Genomic DNA, 16,584 nt, shown 5'->3' with positions numbered 1-16,584 from the left:
CTAGTCACTGGATGTCATATGAGTAACAAATCCCTTGAGGACATTTCAAACCTTCTATAACTGTCCATGTTGACTATTAGTGATAGTTCCAAAGTGCCACCAGTAGCCCAGCTAGCACAATGACTGTGCATAAGGAGTTAAAAAGAATGTGGTACAATGATGAGCAGCTCCCTAGAAGCCCCATGTTTTTGTAGTCAGTACAAAGTGACACTGGAGGTGGTGCAGAGAGACATGCCACAGGACAGTGGATGACTGTAAATGAGTGATTTGGACTGATGAATCACACTATACCCTGTGGCAAACTGACAGAAGAGTTTAGGTTTGGCTAATGGCTGGAGAACATTACCTACGGTCATGTGTAGTGCCAACAGTGAATTACACAGGAGGTGGTGCTAAGGTAAGGGAGACTTAAGCGTTTAGAGTGTGGTCCCTTATTGTAGTTAAGGAAATGCTAGGTGTGGAAGGATAATTTACAGCATTGTGTATTACCCACAACAGAGGAACAGTTCAGAGACAATTATCACTTTCACTAGCATGACAGTCTACAGTCATAAAGCAGCACCCGTGAGGCAATGGTCTGAGGACAATAACTCATCTGAAATGGACTGGCTTACCCAAGAGTCCTGACCTGGACCCACCAGTGAACCTTTAGGGTGAGTTAGAATGTCAAATTCACACAAGACCTCAGCATCCAACACCACTACATCCTCTGGTTTTTACTCTTGAGGTAGAACATGCTGCCAGTCCTCTCCACAGACAGTCTGACACCTCACTGTAGGTGTTCCCAGTGGAGTTCAAGACATAAAGGTGAAGGGTGGACACATCCCATATTAATGTTCACTAACAGGTATCCAGATACTTTTGATCAGATGGTGTATATGGAAAAAACATAGAACTTAACCCTCTGTAACACACTAAATTTTTGCAACAGTAAACTTTCCACAGCCAAAGCATAAACATAGCAAAACAGAACTTTTATTTATCTGCAACAAATCGAGAAGAATGCCATGCACAGAACACTGTTGCGTTTATGTAAATTCAATTAAAATAAAACTATAAATGTCTTGCTCTCACATGAGATGCAACAGTTGTCAGCCAACAATTTGATACAGGAGCAGCGATGCAGAAACCATTTTAACAAAATAATAGCATAGCCTTTTAATACAAGGTGCCAGGGAATTACTACCGAGACAACAATTATGAGTATATCAGAAGCCATAAATATAAAATTTGTAGCAAATATTTTTGACAACAACCTTATCAAGGACTTGAGTATCTCATATCAAACGTGTTTCTTCCTTTTCTTCATTTTTTAAAAAAGTATACAAATGACAAAATACTTAATCATGTGGAGGAGATTATAAGGGTAGTAGGATGACAAAAAAAAAAAATCACAGCAACTTAAAATGACAAGCATATAACTTTTCCACTGTTTACTCTCAACACATCACACGGAAGATGTCTCTATGAAGTTCTGCAATTGTATAGAGGAAGCCTTCCAGAAAAACGTCCAATATATACACATACATACAACTAATAAAATGAACACGAGTCCACAGATACATTAACTAATGAAAACATTAAATAAATAATGTACAAATTTTGTGCTAACAATTTTCATCTTAAAAGTGTGTCAAACCACCACTCATTCTGAAATATTCAACAGATGCAACACATGCATAAAGGAGACATGGGAGAAGCATCAGACAAAGGTAACAGTTAAGACAAGATGCACAGAAGGAAACAATACTCTCAAAAACGTAGAAAATACTTACTAAGGGTCATTTTAATACTTCAGTTTTTATTTTTTGAATCAATACAGCACATTCTGCTTCTGCTTTTAATACTGAGCAAACTGAAGTATTAGAAACCAAGTACAACTAATCAGAGAGAAGAAATTGTGGAGAGTAAGTACACTCAAGACAATCTAATTTTGTAGCCAGTGAGAAACAAACAGAATGAACAGAAAATACAATGAGACCACCACAAATGGATACTATGTATCTCAATTATTTGTAGAAAAGGGAGCTTACAAGTAAGCAAAAGAAATTTTGAAGCACACTTTAACATGTAGATAACAGTGTAAAAAAAATAAATTATAAATAATGTGATAGGACCCTCAGTCTACTACATTTACCAGCCATCCACCTAACAGGCACACCAAGGAGGAATGATAACAATTGCCTTAGTACTCCTTATGTACATTTATTTCTGACTTGTTCAGACATATATAAAGCATTTGCACAGTAATACCAATATGAAAGTAAGGAAAGGGAAAGGTACTTAGCATGACCACAAGAGGTCTTAGTATGAGGGATGAAAATCAGCCATCAGTAGGATAAAATGGGCTATACATTTTTTATCCAATGGGTATCAATGAACAGATTTCAAGGGCGTGTTTAGAAAGAAAATATTTATAACAATCTTTTCTCAATTATGTTACACCCCACGTCACTTCCACACATCAAAGTAAATAATTAGACACACTTACTTTCACCTGTTCCACAAGTAACACGGCAGTGGTGGCACCTTAACTTCCTGCACTCCAAGTCATGTTTCTTAGACTCAATTTTGTGTTGTACTCTAAAGAATCTAATTCAGTTTACTTAACTATATGCATGATTACTTAATGTGTATTCTGGTATTTAATATTATTCCACTGTCCCTCAACAGCATTTGTAGCAATGGCCCTACGCTAATAAGACAGTCGACACATAGCTCTAGATAACAGAACTCCCACATTCATTCACATCCAACCACATCTGATGATAAATACAAAATAAATTTCCGACTCGTAACAGATATTGGTGAATCCTGGAAGTGGTACTATCAGTCTCATCTGGTAATTCTCAGTTACTGCCCCACTCGTGTTACTGCTGTAGCAACCGTTTCGCTGCAAGACTACGTAACTGTTTGGTATTTACTGTATCTATATTTCATGTATAGTTATATGTATAAGTATACATATATATACATATAGATTTTATATATATATTTGTTTATTTATATCTATTAAATCTAATCAAAGACAGTCTGACTGTTTGTACATAATATCAACATCAGCCGACTTCCTCCTGTAAACAAACATGTACTTCCACTTCACTCATAACTAACTGTACATTTAACTAACACCATTTTGGCAAGGCATAAAAGAAAGGAATAAAGGACTGACGAACCGGAAACTCGGTCCTCATTACATTCAGACTCAAAAGTCATCTCTCACAATATGTTCCAGCAAAAATCACAAGAGAAGGAAACATCCATGCCAGTTTCACCACTTAGTTGTCTACAACTGCTGTGCATGCTACGAAGAGGGCCGTGAGCACTGGAAAAGAACACTGGAGATTACAGCTGCCACTTGCTGATCGAGGATCTGGCTCATGACGAGGGATAACAGACGCTGTTCTTGCTGCAGGAAGAGCGGCCGGTTTTCAGGATGTCGTGCCAGATGAAGTAATGTACCAGCCGCACGCCTCAGCATATCCAGACTGGTTCCCATAGCATCTGGATTGTCTCTAAGTGCACCGATACCGTGCTGATAGGCTATCCCTAATGCAGTAGCTTCCGCCTGCTCGATGAATGCTACTAGCAAGGACACACACGGGCTCTGCAGTGCAACAGTACGTGCCACACCACTGTCCGCAGCGGCCAGGTAGTGCAGCATATTCACTGCAAACTCTCGTAGCACTTGCCCTTCTGAACGGCACAGAAGTCGTGTCAGCACAGCACACAGACGTTCCAAACGGGAGTAGGGTGGCGTAGCTACAACCAGATCTACATTAGAGTCCGTTACGCACAATTTGCACAGAGCTTCCAGTGCGAGGCGCTGGGGTGACAACGAGCCTGAAGATACTGGAAATGGGTCTTGCCCATGAGCAGCTGGACAAACTGCCCAGTGAAGAAGTCCATCAATTACGGGCCGCGACACTTCCTCAGGATGTTGACCGAGGTCCATATGACCGGCAATGTTAGCTGCTGTCACCAACACATTTTCGCGCACATGGTGCAAGAAGTCCCACCACCATTCCGCCTCACCTTGTAAACTGCTACAAGAATCTGCAAAGTCAGCATCTTCTTCACGGTCATAATTCCGCTGTTTCTGTGCACGAGGAGGATGTTCGTGGTGTAAGAGTAAAAGCTTCCCCAACAAACTAAGGAATGTAACATTTTTGGCAAACTCTGCTTCATTGCCCGGGACAAATGACAGATTCCTCAAAATATTTGAAAGACAAACACAACGCCTTGCCTTTGCATCCTGTGTATCAGTAACAAGGTAAAGGCTCGCTTCATCTCTCGCGTAACATTCGTCTTCATAATCTGACATACGTCTTCTTTTCAACGTTCCCGCAGGATCCCTTATTTGTATGCCGCCCCTGTTTTCTCCCTTTATCTCTGGTCTCACATCTGTTACTTTTGACTTTTCTTCAATTTCGTCACCATAGTCATCTTCCATTTTTATGTCTTTTCCTTCATGTTCAGAACCTTCGAGGAACACATCTTGTTCCATTTCTGTTTCCGTTTCTTCGTGTTCTTTTACAGTTTCGTCACAACTGTTGTTGCCATTACTACTTTCATTGCTTTCTAAACATTCGCAATTGTTAAGGCTAGTTCCTTCAACAGCATTTCCAGCACTTTCATTACCTTCACTGTTTTCTTCACTGGCAATAATTTCACTTTCAACACCTTCTTTGATCTTATAATCGCAACTGGATTCATTCGGTGTTGTGCTGTTACAGTTATCACCTTTGCTTATGTTGAATATACTACTCTCATTGCTATTAGAACTATTGCCGTTGTTTGTATGTTCTGTTTTTATGTTACTGCTGCTAAAATTATTTGTGTCACTAGTTTCTGATACAGCATTATCACTCTTTGTTTCAATATCCTTTGGTACATTTGGAGAATGCGGCAACTCCCTTTCATTATTACTACTGCTCTCACTTTCGACACAGTTTGCTTCCTTTTTCACTTCTACAGTTTCTTTAGGAGGCTCTAAGGGGTCTACGCAGTGTTCAGGCAGCAATGAATTTTCTTCCGTATTTTCCGTTTTTATCCACAAAAACACATCACTCAAAATAGTTTTAGTCCGTTTCACTTCATCACTATCCTGCACATCTACGAAGGAGCTGTCTTTACTCAAATGTTCCTCATTAAGTATCACATTAGATGCACTGCTCGCACTATCAATAACACCGTTGTCATCACTACATTCCACTTTTAGCACTATAGGAGGAGTTACACTCAAGTTTTCAATGGGATACGATTCTTCTTCACTTACTTTTGTCCGACAATCTTCTTCCTCTTCGGCACCTACAGTTCTACTGTCATCGAGCAGTCTCGCAAATGGAACATTACCAAACTCTCCTTGGAAACATGACACAATGTACTTCGTCGAACTGATGTCTGAAGAGGTCAACTGCCACGGGTCTTGAACCACATCATCGTTTTCTGCCAAGTCACCTTCAATGTCCCAGCTCTTCCGATTATCCACAACAAAAATCTCATTATCTTTGTTCACAATTCGAACTACCTCACCCTTTCTAGTCACAAGAGTATAATTTGGTGTCGATTTCATTAATGTGATGTGATCTGCAGGATCAACTGGCACTCTAACTTGCCCTAGGTCCACTTCCGGTGTTTCCACCTTTGGTGCCTGGAACCACTTCTTCCCAGAATCTGGAAGAGGCGAGTCAAACATGTCAGCTAAACTGCGTCTGAGATGCTCCAACAGCACATCAAGGAGTCCTGGCATGTGGGCTAGTCCAAAATATGCAACTGTGGTAGCATCAAACAAAAGGATGTTGAGAATATCCAGAGCCCAAGCACTCTCTGCCAGTAGGCCAGAGCACAGACTCATCATAAGCCTCCATGCTTCTACAGGTGCTACATCCCCTCGTGTCATTCGCTTGCGTTTATACAAAACAGGCAATGTTGCTTCCACACTTTCTGAAGGGAAAACGATCTCTCGCTTTGGGGCACTCTGTTGTTGGTAGACCTGCGCATTATTCATCCCAGGCGGCTGCGCCTGAAATAAGACACCAGTAGAAAATAAATATAGGTACAAAACATGGTCAGCAAAACTGACAAAACTTAACACATGTAATTTTTTCAACTTCAATTTGGATTTTTTTTTAATAAGTTTTACTTTATACTATGAAATGGGCTATGGGAGAAAATCAAATTCAAAAACTTTAAACATGTGCAAAATTTATACTCACCAGGATTATCATGCTTTGTTGAAGAACAGACTTAATACTTAAAAAATTGCAAGCCTTTGAGTAAGTGGCCCATGCATTGAGAATTAAAGAAATTGGTACATTAAGAGTAATGCAAGATCATCTACCTGAATGAAATACTCAGGAGGAGAGAAAATGCCTCTACGGAAACTAATAAAACCCCTATCTTGTTGTCATCTAAAGTCAACATAACTTATTGCACAATCATTAAGCAAGTTGAAAAGGGATGAGGCAAAAAAAATTAAACACTGTAACAAATACTGTATTATAATAGCCTCCAAGTTACCTTGCAAAATTTATTAGTCATGCTTCTCTGTGGAATGAAGTGATTCATGTTTTGGGAATGATTGGCAATTTGTTCCTTTGTTTTACCCAGTCATTACTAAATAACAGCTAGAGGCAAGCTGTTCTGCTGGTATGGTGGCACTGTGGCATCTCTGCACGAAGTACAAGTAACTTGCATATAGCAGTCCAGTTTCAACATTAAAAAGGATATGGCAAGTATATGTAACGTCAGCCATTATGTACAAGTGGCAACCTACGGTACTTTAATACAGTGTAATGGGTTAGAACGATATGCCATAATGAGTCATAACAGTACAACATGCTGTATACTCCACCAAAAAAATATGAGAGCTGACTTAGGATGAAGTGAGCAAAATGAATATACGCGATATAACTTTTAAAAAGTGCATAAAAAGCATTCATGATTCAAAGTCTGCACAAGAAAGGGAAACAGACAAAGGAGAAGAAATATTCTGACTGTAATGCTGGGGGAGGGGCAGGGGAGGGGGGCTTGTTCCTTATAACTGTCTCAGTAAGTGGTGTGGTCATGTGGAGCTGCTACAAGGATAACAGAAAATGAAGAGACACACAACTTTTGAAATCTATATAACTACAGCATTAAGTTATTTCACAGACTATTTGCATAGTGGAGGGTAAGTTATGAACTTCTGACTACTGATCTTACTAGTGGTTAGCCAGGTTCTTATTTTTATGGCATGTATCATATTTTGTGGTGATGTACAGTCTAGGCAGGTATCTGAAAATTCTGACAGTCTCCAATGGTTCTGCCTGATAAACAATAAAGCCTCTCCAATTCTACTTGTATAATGTGTACCGAAACAGTTGGTGACTGCAATTGTTTCATAAAGTCATGTAGTTCACTGAATTTCCATTTTCTTTAATGTTACCAACACAATCATTCCACATAACTACTTTTGGTGCCTGTTGATGGTATTCTCATTCAACATTCAGCAATCTATAGATGAACGCTTTTCATTCAGAGTCTGTAGTGAAGCTTCAACACCACAATGCCACCAATGATTTTTTTAATATTCGCGACTCGAAAGAGTTATTCTTCCACAAGCTGAGTTCACTATTTCTCATTATCATTCTCCACCTATCAGACCACAAAATTTATTAGTTTAGTGTGGTACATAGTAAGGTTGGGGTAAAGTGATATGAAGTAGGAAGAAGTAAGTTGTGTAATGCAATATATTATCCAATAGGAAAATTCTGTTATTTTTGTAGGTAGCATACATGATGGGTGCAAATCTATTTTCATCTTTAATATGAACATTGTAGATGGCTTTTAAGAAAGATTGAGAAGCTGCAGAACATAAGCATTCAAAGTGGAGCACAAGCGTGCAAGATTTTTTAAAACGACAATTCTTAGTTGAAGATGATAATTTATGTCCTTTATTCTTTTAATTCATTCTTTTCTACAATGAGAACTAATAAATAAATTGGACTTTGCACTACTATTAACTGAACCAAACCACTGTCACTTCTGTTCCACATTAAGGATGGCTATAATAGGATAAGAGCCACATTTTTGTAAATTAATGTGCTCATATTTAAGAGAGAGAATGGAAAAGAATTAACTGTGTATACCTGAATAAAAACTGAACATGAACAAACTCAATGAATATCAAAAAATATCCTCGAAGGACTGGGTTTGGTGGCACCACTGTATAGTATGTGCATATACAGAGGGGTGGTTGTGTTATTGCTTTATTTGTCACAGTCATTAGTGATCAGATGGCAGTCTGAAGGCCTGTCTGTGCACCCTCTGTTTTGACTCTGCAGGCAGTAACTATGCCAAGTTTGCCATAATCATTTTAGGGTACAACCACGCCCTACTGATGAGTCAGCTCTCCTGTTGAACAGATTCAGCCATTTGAATGGTGTCACATTGGGGTCCTGGGGGAAGCGGTGGATGTATTAACGGATCGCTGCACATGTTGGACACAATATATCAGTGGCGTGTTGCTGCTTTCAACAAAGGTTTGTGGAACATTCCCATACCTGTATACCAGGCTCTGGACATCCTCACAGTACAGATGCACGACGAGATAGGTGCACTGTGCGAGCATTGGTGTCTGATCGATTATCATCCAGGGCCAAAATCTGTGCATATGTTGCACCTGTTGTGTCATCATGGAGCACTGGGAATCGTCTGCTTGCAGCAGGGATAAGATCACATGTGCCTCTGTCCAGAATATTACTGATACCACAACACTGTCAAGCATCACTAGTGATGGATGTACACACCTGTATGGTGTAGACCTGGTGAGCTGCCAACTCCAGAGTGTATTTGCCCTGAGCACGATGGTCACATCCCAGGTCTCATTGGGGGAGGGGGGGGGGGGGGGGGGAGCAGTCATGGTCATATTTGGTGTTTCTGCAGGTTAAAGTAACCAAAGCAAACAGTGCCCGTTGCCTTGCACAGGCTATTATCCCCACACTACTGCCATTTCTTCATAGAAAGGGATGTGCTTTTTCAATGGGATAACGCACATCCTCATACAGCTGCTGCAACACAAGCTCTTTGTGGTGTACAGAAACTGCCCTGGCCAGCAAGATCAACTGATCTCTCGGCTACTGAACATGTACAGGACATGATGAAGTGGGAACTTACTTGTTCTCTGGGGGCCTGCAAGAACCACGACCAAATTACTATAAAAGGCACAAGATGCTTGGGACAATCTATCACAGGATGCCATTTGACACCTTTATGATAGTTTGCATGTGAGAAAACACACCTGCATCAGTAAAACGACTGTCCTTGAGGCTGTTGCTTTTTTTCAGCAGTGTATATAGTCCCATAAAAAAATACTCAATACCTACTGTCAACATGCATACTGATTTCTAACACAGCAAACTAAGTAGTGCCTTAATCAAGATGACCTTTTTTTTCCAGTTTCAACATTTTGTTGCCAAGGAAACAGTAACTTTATTAAGTTTCTTAAAGCATTTATTAATGATTCTGTCAGCAGTTGCTGTATTTATATTAGGCAATTAGTTTCAAATGTTATAGGTTCTTTTTCATGCCTGGCCTACTGAGGCTGCACTGACAGTGCCTGAACAATAATAATAAACATCAAAGAGGCAATGCATGAGTCTGATTTTGACTTAGTAAAAGGCATGTGTGGATTGTAGCATTTTTTCTGGAATCATTTATACAGCTTATGTTGCCTCTTTGATGTTTATTATTAATATCAGGCACTGTCAGTGCAGCCTCAGTAGGCCAGACTTTAAAATGAACCTGTAAGATTTGAAACTAGCCGCCTAACATAAATACCGCAATTGTTGACAGAATCATTAATAAACGCTTTAAGAAAATATGATTTGTTATTACTTTTCTTTAATTTTACTCATCTTAACCTGTTTCCTGATGGAACCAGAAAGTATGTGTGTGTGGAGTGGGAGATCAGGGCCTATTGTTTTAAATGAAATCTCAATAGTGATACAGATTCACAAACCTTATATGATCTTTGAAATCTCTGTATCTGCAGTTTACCTCATGGTCCTAGCAGCAGCCGAGTTGCTCTATTACCTATAGCCATGTACATCTGATGGCAATCCTATTCAGTCACTCTGTGCTTCAGTCAAAAGCCAATACAGAATACCAACTGTACAAGCTGCTTTAATGGGGCACAAATGAAGCAACTACATTTGAGCATCCTGACACTGCACTATTTGTTCCTTTCTCAAATTTTAAATGCCTCATTTACAACCTACTAAATGGCTCACTTATTAACCATGCAGCTTACTCATGGTTGAACTTAAGAAATCTTGGACTGCAGCTGAAGCACTATGCAGAATTATTCTCACACTTACACATCATAAGAACTAAAACTCTATGGCACTATCACACTATATAACATTGACCTGCTGTCTGACCGCTACTTCATCTGAAAAATTGCATATTACCTCCTTGAGCTGCTGGTAAAATTCCTTATCAACCAGTTTCAGTTGTCTGGTCATCAGCAGGTTCATCAAAATATTTATGGCGTCATGTTAAGTGAAATTAAAAATCATTATCATTAGACGATAAAACCACAAATTATTGACTGCTATCACAAGATAATATAAGCTACATTGTAAGCTTATAAAAACTATGCTAAGTAGTGTATTTGTTCATGTTATAACTGTAATCCTCATTAATGCTGTGAACAGATTCATACCGCATACCAGATGTGCAGTACTAATCTGTTCAAAGTTTTAATAATGGTTACGGTTATAACATGAATGAGCACACTACATAGCACAGTTTTTATAGACTGAGGATGTAATTTATGTTATGGTGTAATAACAGTGAATATTCCACCGTTTTATCATCTGATGATGATTATTTTATATTTCACCTAATCTTAGGTTGTGAGTACTTTTATGAACCTGATGATGTGGGATGACAAACTAGCTGGGTAAATACAGAATTTTGCCAGCACTTCAAGGTGGTAATATGACATTTTTCAAATACATTAGAGCTGTGGGACACCATCTTCTGAAAATCCACTCAATCAGCACTGTGCAGTAGTATTACGAAGACTCACAGGCAGCACATGACCTTGTCAGCTGCTAGTGTCAAGTTTCTGAATTAGAGCTACCACTATGCCATAACAAAGCTCCCCATTAGTGTTCACGAGGCTGAGGGCACCCTACTAAATATCTGTAACAGGTTTATTTATTGGTCATAACACAGTACAAACATGAAAGCTTTATGTGTTTGCCAGATATGCCTACCATAGACACACACGCCCTCGACAGTGTGTTAATATTTGTTAAATGCTGACTTCAAATGTGTGCTTCGGAATCAATTTATGACTATTTATTAATATAACAGACAAAACGAGCCATATGTGATGTAAGACCAAATGCACATACTCTTTATTATGGGCACTTCATTTAATGAAATAAAAGTACATCGACTTCACAATGTGCTGCAAAATCATTTCACGACATGACCCGAGTTTAACACAATGGTTTGGAACAGTGTCTACAAAACACTGAATGTGTTTATTTTTCAATACGAAGCAAAGACTTTGACATACTGTAATGTACAAGCCTCTTAATTTTTTTTTTATAACACAGGTTGTCCTCAAGTTGTTAGCACACGAAACAAAGGCTTCTCTAAATGTCTTTCAGTATCTCGACACGGTACAAAAAGCAACACCATAAGTAGACTCATGATGTGTGTAGAAAATTCAGATTGAGTGAGAAAAAATTAGAAGCAGCGAACCTTTGAACCCGGTAGTTGCTGCATCGAATACGGCTTTCCTTCCGGTCGGAACGGAGCACGTGGGCTAACCATTGGTGGCCTTAGGAGTGAGTTTTGATTAATATCAGGAGTCTGAATACTTGGAACCCACTGCTGCTGTGCCTTAAGGAAAAAAGAAAGAAAGAAGTAAATAAGACTCTGAATAAAATACTTGTGTTACTAAAATTATTTATAGTAACATCTCTGACAATTTCACTAACATCTTCAATCTCAAAAAGAGTAAGAAATACACAGTTCACACAAAAATTATGGTTACGGATGTCTTCAACCATAAACAACTAACCCTATATGGGCAAAAGTGACAGAGAACATCGTAATTCAAACTGTAACACAATACCTGTTGTGGAGGCTGATACGGTGACTGTCCACTAGCTTGGTAGCGGTGCTGGTCCCACTTGCTGTTAGCTGGCTGACCAGGCACAGGACCACCAGCTCGTTGAGCATTTTGGTTCCACTGTGGAGGCCCTTGTGGAGCAGGTCCTTGTGGAGGGTACTGTGCCCGATACTGAGTGTTACCACTACTCCAGCCTACAATACAACAAATTCTCTATTTTAATCAAACCACATTTAAATCAATCTCATGAGATGCATTTATGTCTCATCAAATACTAGAACATCTCACTCTAATGTGAATCCCTCCAATAACTACATACAACCAAGAATATGAGAGTTTAACCTAAGAGGCTCGTTATTAATCCTGCTGCAATGTATTTCGAATGGAACAACAAAGTGTCTGGATCTGAGGAAATTAAAAAAAACAGAATTGCATAACTTAGCTCTCTTAAATGTTCACTGTTAACTTTATTAATCTGAAACTGATTACAGGTTTAAATCTTTAGAAAACCAACGCAAAGTTAAAAACTAAGTAAATAAAAGTCTCCAAGGCACTAATTTTTTTTATACATTCTTGCACTTCCAGTTAACATATTACTGTCCAACAAATCAAGTTTGACGAACCTACACAGATCAACATTTTTTCAGTTGCCAATTCATTCAGTCATCCCAAACACAAGAAAACATTTTTGTAACATTCCATAAAACACTAATTCTCATTTATAAGTACTGAAATGGAAAATTGTAAGTACATTTCATTGATACAATACATCCGAAAACACTTGCAAAACCACAATTAACCATGAGCTGTACGATTTATTTATATATTTTGTGTTCCGGAGAGCTGTGTTGTAGATATATCACAGGGTATTGAACATGTCAGTTTTACTGATGTGTTATGGTATTATAAAAGTAGTACTACTATTCATTTTTAATATCTAAAGCTCAGGTTCTAATACTAAAAAACAAATTTTGCAGTTAAATAAATATTACAGAAAATGTAAATATTACAGTACATATATAATATAAAAATAAATACATTTACAACAATAAATAGACAGGATCATAAACACTCTATGGTCTAAAATGACACACACAACAGGAACTGACTTAAATTTCTTTAAACAAGAGCTCGTCTTGCCATCTGCCAAACCTAATTTGTGAAGAAAGGGCACTAAAAACCTAACAGCCCCTGAAGTGCATCTCCTTCCAAACTAATGCCAAGTTTGCATGCCAAAAGTGGATATCGCCTTTTCTTCTAGATCATGATTACGATATGCTCTAGTAAGTTTGAAAAGGGGCTTTTCCCCCGAAATTACTCAGGCTGTAGATTTTGGGATATAAGGAGGCGCCAAAGACAAAACAGCACATGAAAAATCTGTGCTCAAGCTTAAGATGGGTTTGAACATTACAGTGCTTTAATAAATACAGAACTTTTAATGGTGGTAATGTCACCGACTTCCTACAATCTGTGAACTAACTCAACCAATCAGTTATTGGGCAGCTATAATTTAACCGGATACATTAAATGTATTCACAGTTGTGAATATGGACAACCATCAGCAGTATAACGGAATGACAACAGAGAAAATTTGTGGCGAACCAGGACTCAAACCAGATTTCCAGCTTATCGTGAGCAGTTGCCTTACCATTAAGCTATATAAGCACGACTCATGGCCAGACCCAAACTTCCACATGTTTCCAACCATGTGTCTACAACCTGCACTCGTACATTCATATGTATATTCTCGTACAGGGGAGACATTTTAGGCAAAAGTCACTTTGCCCGGTGTCAGTAGATAAATATTATATTTCAGTACCTGTGTTATTCAGAATTACAATGCGCTGTTCCTTTGGACATGCATACAATGATAAGGTGACCACTTGTGGTAATCGGGAAATCCAGGTTCGAATCCTGGTCTGGCACAAATTTTCACTGTTGTCACTCCGTTAAACAGCCATGGCTGTCCATATTTGCAGCTGCAAATACATTTAATGTATTTCATAACAGCTGTAGTCACCACAGTGTCTTTTCCTTCAGGCATGTATGAACATTTACCCAGTCAGTCACCTAGTCACATGCACAGACACCAATTTGCCTCCTTGGTTAAGGTATCAATCAGAGTTGCTGGTACAGAGGAACATACACAGAAAACAGCAAGTAGCAGGAAGCGGAATAGGACATTAGACACAGCAAAGGGTGTTGGACAAGCATGTGTAATGACTAGGGACTGGAAAATGTAGCACCTATTTTTGGCAAAATTCGTGTCCAGTTTCTTAGTTTGTAAATGACTAGACACACAAATTTAAAAGGTTGACACACTACATGAGTGCAAATAGACAAATTATTAGTTCTTTGAAATCAACTGTTAAAAAGAGTGCTGATTGGGGGCTTTTGACTGGCATGTTTGTTTTTGAAAACACTTCAACAACTTTTTCTACCGAAATGGCTTTTGTTTTCTTCATTTGGCTGTATTTATACTTTCAAAAAAGATTGTTCTGTTGCAAAGCACCAGCATTTTCTCACCAGTTAACTGAATTCCTCTCAGATTAAGGTGTTTCTGGACATTATTTGTCTTTTCTTGCCCAATCTGAAGATTAAAAAATCTGCAGACTATTAATTTCGACCTTCCGTGGGCATTCATAGCCCTACAACCCATGCTTGACAACACTACAGATAGAACTGACAAGACACTTAGCGTAAAGTAAATCGATCATACGTTAGCTTGGTTTTAACATTAGAAGAATTATTTCTGCACCATCAAAAAACATTAAAGACTGTTTTCCAATCACTATAGCACAGAGGGCATTATAGGCTATAGTCACAGACGGCAGCAAGTGTAAACAGACTAGAATTTTGACCACCACAGGGGAAGGAGCAGTGTGGGGAAACAAACCCCGCCTCCATTTCATTGGGCAGCAGCCTACAGCAGAACTGACACACTGTCACAGGGATTGCCGATCTCTTCTGGTGTTGTAAGAGTCATAATTGAAATCTGTGATGGAGCAGGATTAGTCGCTTCACTTATTTCAAAATAAGAAAAGAAAACAATGAGTAACACACAACACAAAGCATTCGGGGTAGCTACCACACAACTGCTTGTTGAAGTTGCAGAGTATTGTTAATGATACAGGCCGGAACTCTAGCGGTACATTGCATTACGCGAGTGTGTGTTAAACAGACCACTCAATCATCCACAATTGGCATCACACCAGATCATTGAGTGTATTGATACATCCTTGCATTTGTACACTTTATTTTGCACATAGGTCCTTGTGCACATTATCTATCCAAATTGGGTTTCGTCATATGGTGTATAATGCCAGTGACTGCTTACATTTTCGATATTCTATGCAGAAAATACAGCCATTTCAAACTTTCGCTAACAAATAGCTCATCTGGATACAGTTCGCTATGAAATGGCATCTATTAAGTAATTTCGCATTTTGAGGCAGAATTCACATTTATTTTGGATTTATCGGAAAATGTGAATTATTCCAGTCCCAAGTAATGACTCATTATTAAAGGTACCTATTTTCTGCAAAGTGCAAAATCACAAAATTTTACAAATTTTGTTCAAACTGAGTAACTGTTTATCTTTAAGAAAAATCACAAAATAAATGATGAAATTGTGTGGAATCATATCATTTGAAGTTAATGGAGTAAATTCAATTAAAGTTATGGCAATGAAATACTAATATTGATGACACTCGATTCTACACTACTTCGATACATTGAATTCAGTATTGCTAACTAAACTTCCTGCACAGGGAAGTAAAGTAAAATTAATTTTATGTGATGCTGAAATAATAGCACTGATTATGTGTGTGTTTTAAACAATATGATAAATACAGTCTTTTCTGCTGTAGGAGATGGTATTTCTTGCTCCTAAGATGAGGTAGTGGTGAAATGTACCAAACATCAATTATACCTTGATCAAATCTCATTTCTTAGGGTCTATTTCATTATTTTGTTGTTGCTGGAATCCATATCCTGATTTGTAGGTAATGGTTTGAAAAATATTGAGACAAACTGGTAGTTGTACTGGAAAATAGTTCATGAAGAACATGTCATAGGTAGAAATACAAATGATGCCAGAAATTATATTCATTATGAAGTCAAACTTGTTAAGCATCATTTCTCTCCTAAGCTGAGGGTATTGCTGAAGGACAGTCAGTAACGCTCAAATGCTACAACTCTATCTACATGAGTGCAACAGTAAAATGTAATTTCTAGGCATTAGTTTTGAAGACAACTGGTACACAATCTTTATATCAAAGGCAAACTAATGTACCATACTCTGGAAGATATATAAATGTTGTAATGTATTTGTTTCCCAAATGAACCTACATTAAACTCAACCTGAAGACACATTTGTTAGCATAACTAGTCTCGGTGAACTATTGTGGAAGGTTACTTAACCCTTTCATTGCTACAGAGGTGCTCTT

The 16,584-nt window shown here is 38.4% G+C and overlaps 2 protein-coding genes across 2 annotated transcripts in view; one reads left to right on the top strand and one right to left on the bottom strand.

Moving 5' to 3' along the window:
- LOC124721954 (katanin p60 ATPase-containing subunit A-like 1) overlaps positions 1-16,584 on the top strand; it is a 210,563-nt gene that overhangs the window by 15,942 nt on the left and 178,037 nt on the right. The window lies entirely within an intron of this gene.
- LOC124722347 (trithorax group protein osa-like) overlaps positions 3,270-16,584 on the bottom strand; it is a 62,890-nt gene continuing 49,575 nt past the window's right edge. Inside the window, exons 7-8 of the mRNA XM_047247520.1 lie at positions 12,140-12,330; positions 3,270-6,025 (exon numbers count right to left, since the gene is read on the bottom strand). Of these exons, the coding sequence (XP_047103476.1) occupies positions 3,305-6,025; positions 12,140-12,330 (2,912 nt within the window). The 3' untranslated portion in view covers positions 3,270-3,304. The remainder of the gene's footprint in view (positions 6,026-12,139; positions 12,331-16,584) is intronic.

Source organism: Schistocerca piceifrons, chromosome X (assembly GCF_021461385.2).
Source record: "Schistocerca piceifrons isolate TAMUIC-IGC-003096 chromosome X, iqSchPice1.1, whole genome shotgun sequence".
NCBI lineage: Eukaryota > Metazoa > Arthropoda > Insecta > Orthoptera > Acrididae > Schistocerca > Schistocerca piceifrons.
The sequence above is the reverse complement of the archived record's forward strand: the minus strand, read 5'-3'. Positions and strand labels throughout refer to the sequence as shown.